The sequence below is a fragment of the Pseudopipra pipra genome, chromosome 3 (genome assembly GCF_036250125.1).
Source record: "Pseudopipra pipra isolate bDixPip1 chromosome 3, bDixPip1.hap1, whole genome shotgun sequence".
NCBI classification, from domain to species: domain Eukaryota; kingdom Metazoa; phylum Chordata; class Aves; order Passeriformes; family Pipridae; genus Pseudopipra; species Pseudopipra pipra.
In genome coordinates, this window is record NC_087551.1 from 111987679 (window position 1) to 111998658 (window position 10980).

General features: G+C 46.8%; 1 protein-coding gene across 1 annotated transcript; it reads left to right on the plus strand.

The window, feature by feature from the left end:
- The first annotated feature begins 765 nt into the window (after positions 1-765).
- Positions 766-10143, plus strand: LOC135412217 (opsin-5-like). Its single transcript, XM_064650775.1, has 4 exons — positions 766-1019; positions 4509-4802; positions 5381-5712; positions 7069-10143. Exons 1-4 carry the CDS (start codon positions 944-946, stop codon positions 7414-7416), a joined length of 1050 nt encoding a protein of 349 aa, XP_064506845.1. The 5' UTR covers positions 766-943; the 3' UTR covers positions 7417-10143.
- Positions 10144-10980: the final 837 nt, after the last annotated feature.

Consider the following 10980-nt stretch of genomic DNA (forward strand, 5'->3'; position numbering starts at 1 on the left):
ATTCAGAGCCTGGAGCCAAACTTGACATTGTTTAAACAGACAGAAAGAGCATTATTATAGAATCACAGAATCATAGAAAGTGTTTGAAGGGACCCTAGAGACCATCTTGTTCCAATCCCCCTGACATGGGCAGGGGGCACCTTCCACTAGACCAGGCTGCTCATTATGATGGTTTGATAATTTAGATCATGATGATTTTAGGCTCAGATGTTATAAGGTGAAGGCAAACATGGAGATGAGGCCCTGCTGTGGCTGTTTGCCAGGTCAAACCGCTGGAGTGTCACAGGAGTGACCTTTGAGGTTGGTTCTCTTGTGCTGTGCAGTCATTCACAGATCCAGCATCCTCTAGTTCTGCCCTGGAGCAGCTCTGACAGCCCTGTCCTCAGCAGTGTGACTTTGATTCTGCTGAGCCCCTGCAGCAAACAGCTTCCCTCTAACACCTCAACACAGAGATCCCTTGACCCAACCTCGTGTCTCCCATAGTCAGCCATTAACCTGGAAAACGAAACACCCAACCTTCCTTCCCTTGCCTGATCCCTCAGCCTGGATTTATTTCCCAGGGCTGCTGATCGTTGAAAAACAATTGGTTTTACTCATCTGAGGGCATTTGCATTGTGAAGTTTCTTGACATGCCAAGGAGCAGAGGGCTGAGAGAGGAGAGGGTGGGTGGAGAGATGCTCTGCCAGCCAGGCAGGCGGGATTGCTCTGGCAGTGGCCCTGCCTGGCTTTCACTGTACCTCCCCAGGGACAGAGCCTTCCTCTCACTCCAGGCTTCTCCCCTGCCACAGCAGAGGGAGGGAGAAGGAGAGAGCAGAAGGATCCCTGCACTGACAGCATCCAACACCCGGCTCACACCTGCAGCAGGCAAACCATGAAGACGAGCTTCTTTGCTCCTACAGCCACTTCACCTTTGATTTGAAACCTTTACCCACCTCCAGCAGGGATGATGGAGGAGCAGTACATTTCCAAACTCCACCCGGTAGTGGATTATGGAGCTGGGGTCTTTCTTCTGATCATAGGTGAGTTCACAGCCTGCTCATTTGCTTGGAGCCTGGGAACAGGCACACAGGGACTCCCTGGCTGTGCTGTGGTCAGACAGGGGAAGCTGGAGGGAAATGACAGACAATCTATTTCCCCACAGGTTCCTCTGCTTAGTGCCCTTCTGGATGCCAGGATTAATCTCCACTCTCAGATTCATGTTTTGTTTTGATGCTGAAGAATTGCCAGCATGAATTTGCCTCTGTGGCATCACAAGTATTCAAAATAAGTTGTTTATCTCTTACTCTGGCATCTCAGCCATGTGAGCTGAGTCGAGGCAGCTCATTTCATGGGACTGATCACGGGAAACCAACTGTGGTCTTACCCTTTGTGGGGGGGAGGTGTCATTCTGCTGTGTCTTGGTAGGATGAACTGCTATAGAACAGCAAAGTGTTTCCGAATAGCAGTTCCGGTTTTTTTTAGCAGCCTGTTTGCCCTACTGCAAGCAGAGTTAAAATGAAATACAAGTGGAGATATCTACTAGCCTGCTCCAACGTGGCTTGTCACCTTGTTGCATGTACACCAGGATCTGTTTTCTACTGTTGTGGATTTGGGGAGGAGTGGAATTGATTTAGGAGTGGAATTTTCATCTGGATTTTGCCAAGATGAAAAATTCCTTCCTTCAGCTCACTTGAAAACCTTGGTTGAGATAGGGAAGATAAGACTATGTGTCCTTTATTACTGAGGCTTTGGGCAGCAGTGCTGGGCTTCAGCATTTCACATCTCCCCCTGCTCTGCACAATTCTCCCTGCACTCAACTGTCCTGTGCTGTCCCCTCAGCTGTGCTGACAGAATACAACTCAGGGTGAGGAAAATCCATGCCCACAAAACATCCAAGGGTTTTTCTGTGGATCAAGTCAGGATGCCAGCTCCCTTCTCTCAGAAATGTAAATATATAGATGCAGTTAAGGCAATGAATGGGAAGGGCAGCAACAAAGGGCTAGAGGCTGGAGCTCCCCTTGCTGATGGGCCACCATGCTATAGTCTCACACTTCTTCTAAAGGGCTTTTAGGCACTGAAACTTCAGGCACAGCTCCCAGCACTGGATCAAGAGCCCTGTGTGGCAGCCAGGCTCACTGTGTTGCATAGGGGCTCTCAGAAATGAAGGACTGAGTTTAACTAGAAACCATGCTGTATTTATCCATAGCTTTGCCACCTCACTGGGGCTGCCAATTTATCCCCAGGAATTATGTTTTTATTAGGAAACAAAAAGGCCAGGGCGTGGGCTGCAGCACTCATCACCAGTTATTGGATTACTAGCCACTCTTGTCCAGTTTTGTCCCATGCCAGCCAGCAGTCCCACGGAGAGTGGGACGGAGAGGAAGAGCTGCAGATGAAGCAAAAGGGAGGGTGAGTTTGGATGTCTCTCTCTGAGAGTGAGACTAAGGGCAACTTCTTACATCATGTTTAGTGGTTAGGGCTCTCTCAAAAGCAAATCAATGGGGTTCATGTTCCTCCTGAAGCCAGAGGATGGTCAGTTTTGGGCTCCTCACTACAGGAGAGACATTGAGGTGCTGCAGCAAGCCCAGAGAAGGGTAATGGAGGTGAGGAAGAGCCCGGAGCACAAGTCTGATGAGGAGCAGCTGAGGGAGCTGGGGGGGCTCAGTCTGGAGAAAAGGAGGCTCCGGAGGGACCTTATTGCTCTCTACAACTCCCTGACAGGGGGTTGTAGCCAGGTGGGGGAAGGTCTCTTCTCCTAAAGTAACAAGTGACGAGATGACAAGAAACAGTCTCAAGTTGTGCCGGGGGAGGTTTACTTTGGATATTAGGAAAGATTTACTCACCAAAAGGGTTGTCAAGCACTGGAAGAGTAAGCCCAGGGCAGTGGTGGAGTCACCATCCCTGGAGAGATTCAAAAGACATGTAGATGTGGCACTTGGGGACAAGGATTAGTGGTGGGCTTGACAGTGCTGGGTTAACGGTTGGACTCGATGATCTTGGAGGTCTTTTCAAACCCAAAGGATTCTGTGATTCCATGATTCTGTGTCCCAGCTTGTGGCTGTCATTTTTCAGGAGAGTGCTCTTCCCACCACGCTGCAGGTTGCTCTCTGTCAGCAGGCGCTGAGCCACCGTGGGCATCCTCCTGTGTGTACAGAAATACAGCTCCTGAGAGCTCAGGGAACTCTTCCAGTGTATCCAGAGGTGCCAAGTGAATATGTGTTGTCAGAAAGGGAATGAATGAGGAACGTGAGGTCTCAGATTTGCGTCTCACTTTTGTTTAAGCCTTGCCCTCGACATCTCTGCGATTTTTGTACTAATGCCAATACATTTATTTTATTTTGTTCCATGTGCCTCTCTCAATTCCTCAGTGGGCACTTTGTTAAGTGGTATCTGTGAGCAAACGCAGCCTTCCTGCATCCACATCCACAGGGGAACATGACAGAAGCTTTTTCTGTCTCCCTCTCTCACATCTGAGTTTAGAGGACAACTCCTCAGGAAAACCTTTGAACAAAATGTCTCTCCAGCACCATGTTCACTTTGAAAAAAAAGAGAAAATGAGTTGTTTGGTACATGTACTTCTGACACAGCTTTCATGAACAAGCCCCGTGGCACACCTGAATACTGTATGTCTGACAGGTCCTTTTGCGAGGCAAACTCTGGGTCTGTTGCACCTCCCTGGCGAAACAATTCCCGTGGTCCCACTGCACTCAGAGACCACCAGAACAGTGGAGCTGTCTGAACTGCTGCACATGATGATTCTAAGGGAGCAGTGAGGACCCTGAGCTGCCCAGGCAGCACATGCACAGCATCGGGGCAGCTCAGAGCCCAGAAGGTTTCAGTGGAAGATGCGTTGCAAAGAGGGAAGGCTTTGGGAAGTGGAGGGCAAATAGATGAGAAAGGACAGGCAGTTTAGCTGGAGCTCTTCAGCAGGAAGGAGAAGTAAGTGAGGATATTCTTTCTCAGCACAAGAAAGACGTGGAACTGCTGTAGTGAGCACAGAGGAGGCCATGATGATGCTCCGAGGGCTGGAGCCCCTCTGCTGTGGAGACAGGCTGGGAGAGCTGGGGGTGTTCAGCCTGGAGAACAGAAGGCTCTGAGACCTCATTGCAGCCTTCCAGTATTCAAAGGGGATTTATGAAAAAGAGGGAGAGTGACTTTTTACACCAGCAGACAGCGATAGGACAAGGGGAGCATTCCAACCCCTTGCCATGGGCAGGGACAGCTTCCACTAGATCAGGTTGGTCCAAGCCCTGTCCAACCTGGCCTTGAACACTTCCAGGGATGGGGCAGCTACAACTTCTCTAGGCAATGTGTGTCAGAGTCTCAGCACTCTCACAGGGAAGAACTCCTTCCTAATAGCCAACCTAAACCTGCTCTCTTTTGGTTTAAAGCCATTGCCCCTTGTCCTATCACTACGTATCCTTGTAAAAAGTCCCTCCTGCAGCCCCTTTCAGATACGTCACATCCTTTCCAGGGACTTCACAGGTGTGTTAACTCTGTTCTTATCTGTGCTGATTCTTCTCTTCCAGCCATCCTGACAATCCTTGGAAATTCAGCTGTCCTTGCTACAGCTGCAAAACGCTCTTCCCTCCTGAAGTCACCGGAGTTGCTCACAGTGAACCTGGCAGTGGCAGACATTGGGATGGCCATCAGTATGTACCCGCTGGCCATCGCCTCCGCCTGGAACCACGCCTGGCTGGGAGGAGATGCCTCCTGCATTTACTATGCCCTTATGGGCTTCCTGTTTGGAGTCTGCAGCATGATGACCTTGTGTGCCATGGCTGTGATCCGGTTCCTCATCACCAACTCATCCAAATCCAACAGTGAGTCATCACCTGTCCGGTAAACTCATCGTGGTGTGTTTGGGCAGGACTGTTGTGGAATATGGCATGGAGTATCAGGGCAGTAACAGTAGAATAAGCCTCAGCTTTTAGTCCAATATCAAATCCCGATGTTCCCAGAACGATCTGATTAAATTCTTTACTAACCAGTGAGGTTTTTCACTTCTCAGTTTTACCAAATGAAACTACCTGAGAGCGGAGAGCCCAAATGTTTTGCTGGACCAGACTGTCTTCTCCTCCTATTTGTATCCAAGCAGACATACTGGATTTTGAGAAAGGAGTATTCTCCTGGCATTCCAGGGCTGGGACTACAGTAAATTTGTGGTCAACTTGATCATTTAAAGCTCCCTGACTTACTAAGCTTTAGATGAGCACTGAGAGCTGTGCTCAGGTCTCATCCAATCTATGGACACTTTCTCAAGAAGACCAAAGGTTTGGGAACTACAGCAGCAGCCCAGGTGTATCTGTAGCTACCATCCTTCTGTTTGAGGAGCAGTTATGGCAAAAACCATGTGTCTGAGGTGAGATCCATATTTACTTCCTCTTCCTCTTTCTTGCAGGTAACAAAATCACCAAGAACACCATCTTCATCTTGATTGCTTTCATCTGGCTCTACTCCTTGCTCTGGGCCATCCTGCCCTTGGTAGGCTGGGGCTACTATGGCCCTGAGCCCTTTGGCATCTCTTGTACAATAGCCTGGAGCAAGTTCCACAACTCCTCCAATGGCTTTTCATTCATCCTGAGCATGTTCCTCCTGTGCACAGTCCTGCCTGCGCTGACCATCGTTGCCTGTTACTTGGGAATTGCCTGGAAGGTTCATAAGGCCTACCAAGAAATCCAAAATATTGACAGGATCCCTAATGCAGCCAAACTGGAGAAGAAGCTGACACTGGTGAGTTATCCCCTGATGGGTCTGGAAGAGTCTGCAGTAATCAGGAGCTTGCAGAGAGCTGGCTCTGCTATGCACAACTCATAGAATCATGGCATTATAGGATAGTTTGGGTTGGAAAGGGCCTTTAAAGGTCATCTAGTCCAACCCTCATGATGACCTTCCCCATCACAATGACACTTCATTACTTTTGTCTGGTATTGACCAAAGTTGGAGATGTGGTTCCAGTCTCATCCATACTCAGAGGAGCACAGAGCTCCTGAAAACCTCGTCATTTCAGCAGTTTGGTCAGAATAACCTATCACAGGTACAGAACAGCTTGTTAAATCTTTAGGCAGTTGCACCAAGATTTTCATGGATATATAGATTTCCAGTCATGCTGGAATAGCTGTTGAAACCTTCCTGTTCTGTCATCTCAGATATTTTCACTTGACAGAGTGGCTATGCTGAGAGAGAGCTCCACAGAAATTCTGTATGGAAACAGGATTTTTTAATACAACATTTTTTCAAATATGCACTTCAGTTGTGCGTTTCTTGTGGAAAAGCAGAATTGATCCAAGATTTCTAGAGGCCAGTCATAGAATCCCTGAATTTTTAAGGTTGGAAAAGATCTCTAAGATCAAGTCCAACCATTAACCCAGCACTTCCAAGTCCACTACTAAACCATGACCCTAAGCACCACTTCTACATGTTTTTTGAATGCTTCCAGGGATGGTGACGCCACCACTGCCCTGGGCAGCCTGTTCCAATGCTTCACAACCCTTTTAGCGAAGACTTCTTTCACAATATCCCATCTAAACCTCCACTGGCACAACTTGAGGGCATTTCCTCTTGTCTTATAATTTCTTATCTGAGAGAAGAGACCCCCACCTGTCTTTCAGGCAGTTGTAGAGAGTGACAAGGTCACCCCTGAGCCTCCTTTCCTCCAGGCTGAACCCCCCCAGCTGCTTCTCATCAGAATTGTGCTCCAGACCCTTCCCCAGCTCCGTTGCCCTTCTCTGGACTCCCTCCAGCACCTCAATGCCTTTCTTGTAGTAAGGGGCCCAAAACTGACCCCAAGATTTGAGGTGGGACCTCACCAGTGCCCAGCACAGGGGGAAAGTCTATTGGTGGAGCTGTTTTGGGGCTGCATCTCCCAGGACAGGTCAGGGAAGGAGATGAAAACAACAGCTGCCTCATAAGAAATGCACGGTGTAGATCTGCTGGGTGGGACTAGAAGCCTCTATGCCCTGTCCAGTGTTACCTGTGCTCATGGCACAGCACAACAAGCACAGCTCCAGGTATTTCAGGTTCAAGCGTGCTGGAGTATGAGGCCCTGTTGGTACAGGCTGTGAACTGAAGGCCTGTGTTCCCTTCCAGATGGCCGTGCTCATCTCTGTGGGGTTCCTGAGCTCCTGGACCCCGTATGCGGCCGCCAGCTTCTGGTCCATCTTCAACTCCAGCACCTCCCTGCAGCCCATCGTGACGCTGCTGCCCTGCCTGTTCGCCAAGTCCTCCACAGCCTACAACCCTTTCATTTACTACATCTTCAGCAAAACCTTCCGCTGTGAGATTAAAAAGTTGCAGTGTTGCTGTGGCTGGCGAGTCCGTTACTTCAGCTCCGACAACTCCGCGGAGAATCCCGTGTCCATGATGTGGAGTGGGAGGGACAACGTCCGTCTCTCCTCGGCGGTCAAGCTGGAGAACCCGGGAGCTGCAGCTCGTTGAAACGCAGCCGCGGGTTCACAGCACAGGTCAAACCTGGGCTCAGTCCTGGGCCTAAATAAGTAGGGATGCAGCACGTGGGATTGTCACTGCACATCTTATGCCAAATACAGAGGTTTAATTATACATTTTTAAGCAACTCTCAAATATTGGCTTTAGACTACACATAAAAAAATCTATTTTTTTTTAAAAACTTCCACTTTAGAGGAAATAGATTTATGTACTAAACATAAAATCACGTAAACTAAACTTATTTTCAGGGAAGCAGCTATAATTAAAAGGGAATTTATTATTTTTGTGGTTTTTTTCTTATACTCCTGATTTTTTAATGCAATTTATCTGCCAGCTCTTGGCTCCAGCAGTAAAACAGCCATCAGAGGAAATCATAGGTTGCACACAAAGTGTTACCAAATAAATACAGCTGAGAGTGTAACTTTCAAGCAATACAGACTGAAAACCATATGGGGAGCAAGAAATATTCCCTGCCAGGGAAAGATGGTAACGTGGCTGCTCTCAAAGTGTCTTGTGGTTCCTTGCTCCCTCAGAGGTGTAGTTCCAACTCCTCAAAACACAAGTTCAAGGAGTCGAGCAGCCTTAGTTGGAAGAGGTTAGGTGGGAACGTGGCAGCCAGTGAAGAATGCCTTCTGTGTGTCCCAAATGGCACAGTGGGAAGTGAAGGATGCTCCCAGCAGAAGGAATGGTGCACTCGGGCGGTTTCTGGATGAGGCACAGCAGCTTTTCTGCCATGAAAGCTGTTGGAGCATTTGTTTTAAATCATGATCGTTAGCGTTGGAAAAGACCTTTAAAATCACCAGCCCAGCACCCCCACCATTAAGCCATGTCCTCAAGTGCCATACCCACATGTTTTCAGAACAATTCCAGGGATGGTGACTCCATCCCTTCCCTGGGCAGCCTGTTCCAATGCTTTACAACCCTTTTTCTGGAGGAGTGCTCTGTATAGGATGACACAAGGCATCCTCAAGATAACCTGACCAGCAGTAAATTGTCCTGCAGTGAGGTCTTGGCTCTCATGGCTTCCATGGGAGCTCCTGAGTTCCCCACTGGCTGGGGCTCTGATATGATTGCCACTGAAGACAGAGTCTGCTGATTCAGTTTAAAGGATAAGTACAATCACACCAGGTTTAGCCAAAGAGATTCTGGGGTGGAACTGATGAGCTCCTAGAGCTTAAATCTTTCTCCAACTTACTGTCTGTGATTTTAAAGGACACAATACCTACCCTCAGGGTTTGAAATCTCCGACAAAATATGGGTTGGTGGCTGCAGCAGCTCTTGCTTCCCCTGACCACATAGAATCAGAGAATGGTTTGAGTTGGAAGGGACCTGAAAGACCATCTCAGTTCAATCCCCCTGCCATGGGCAGGAACACCTTCCTGGTCTAGTGGAACCTTCACCAAACCTTTGCATTGGGTTTGGTGGAGGCAAGAAGAGTTAAGTCACAGGCAGCTTTGGCCCAGATTTTAAACAACAATAGTGAATGGACTCTCAGTTCTTGAAAACTTTTGCCACACTCAAACCGTGATAATTAGTTCCATTTTGTAAATTGCAGCTAAGGCCAAGTGTGGGATTACAAATAGGCTTAAAGACTTCTGTGGCTCTGAGAATTCCTGTTACATGTCTGGATTACAAAAGAACAAAGAAAATTAGGCAGGAGCTGTGACATACACTAAGGCACTAAGTAATTCCTAAATTGGGGATTAGAAAATGATAAGGAAATCCCTTGAAATCCTGCACTGGAAGTGTCGTGAGCACTAAAGTAGCTTTGTTTTTAAAAATTTGTGGAAAATCCCTAAATTAAGTTGGCCTCCAGGACATTATCTTGTCCTGGGTTGTCACTCACAGATGCTCCATATGGAACAAGGCTGCACTCAGCCTTCTCTCCAAATACAGTGAGGTGAAGCATCCTCTGGAAAACAGTCACCTCCAACAGCCCCTGGCATGTGAAAATGGGAAAAGGGGAGAGGAATGTGAGGAGCAGGAGAAAACACCAGCAAGTGAAAGGGGAGTATGTGAAAACTGAAGGAAAATCTATGGGAAGAAGAGGCAGGAGAGCCTTATGCAAGTGTGGAAAGGGACTTCTCATGGCAAATGTCAACTATCAGTACTTTTTCAGCTTTAAAAAGTAACCTGATGGTAAATGAAACTGTAATTCAACCACCACCTCCTCAGAGTTTTTGCTCAATTGCTTGATGTTTAAAATAAAGAGTAAAATAAATATTCGTATCAGCTGATTGCAGATCAGTGACTGGAACAAGGACATCCAAGTTAATAAGGTAGCATAATGGGAGCTTCTGCTGGGAAAAACTTAGGAGCAGAACAGGTCCACATCCCTTTGTAAATGCTTTTAAAGTGTATGTAACATGAAAAATATGCCACTCTATAGCAGGAAAAACTCTGTAACCCCCAAAGAGCTGTATCCTGTTCATGTTTAAATACAACACTTTAATAGCCCAATCTATTATTAACTGTTTATGTACTTAATTTTTAAAAATCCAATCCAGGTGTTTGTGTATCAAATATGGCTCAAATTTATTTTTCGTTTTTCAGACTCAGTAAGAAGCAAATCCAAACTTCTCCAGTAGAAACTCTGAATCATAGGTGGGTTTATCTTATATATAGGAAATTTAAAAGGCAGGGCTGCCCTTGACCAAAGATCCAGGAAAGCCAGTATAGCATGAATATCAGGGGACTAGTTGTTTTGGGTTTTTTTTAAGTTTTGGGAAGTTAATTTATGGTCAAATTATAATATAATTCCATATATATATATATTCCATATATATAAAAAATATAAACTAATTCCATGGTATTTCCTATCCAGCCCTGGACTGTGCTGTCAACAAAATGATCTTTTCAGACATGGAAGCAGGATGCAAGCTCTTCCCTCAGGAGTGAGTCTGGGCACCTTATGTTTGCAATCACCAGCACAGTCACCCCAATGCAAACAGATATTTAAGGTAAAAACTCCAACAGATCTGGCCTGTTCACATTCTAGGAGTTCTCTCACCAAACTGAGGGAGTTTACAATGCAGACACCCACACCCGAGTGAGCCACCTTTGGCTCCTTTCTTTCCATTGAGGATACTCCTCCTCCCTACTCAGATGATGACATAAAGTTAAATAAGAAAATTAACACTGATTTGTATTAAAATAAATTGGAACTCAATGCCTTTTTTGATGAACAGCTTCATAGAATCACAGAATGGTTTGGGTTGGAAGGGACTTTAAAGCTCATCTTATTCCAACCCCCTGCCATGGGCAGGGATACCTCCCACTAGAGGAGGTAGATAAACCATAATTTTTGAATTTCATGGTTTAATAAGATAAAAATATTGTATGTGGCAGTAGCCCACACAGGAGCAGCTGTGCACCTGTGCTCTCTCTACAGCACTGCTGTTCCCCGAGATGTCACCATTTTCCAAATCAAAGTGCTGCTGGATTCAACCATATCTCTGCTGAACTTCAGTGATTTTGCCTGAAGAGTTCCAGGTCCACAGTGACTGCCAAAAAAATGCAAAACAAGTTCTCTACATGCAAAAGAGACCAACCAAA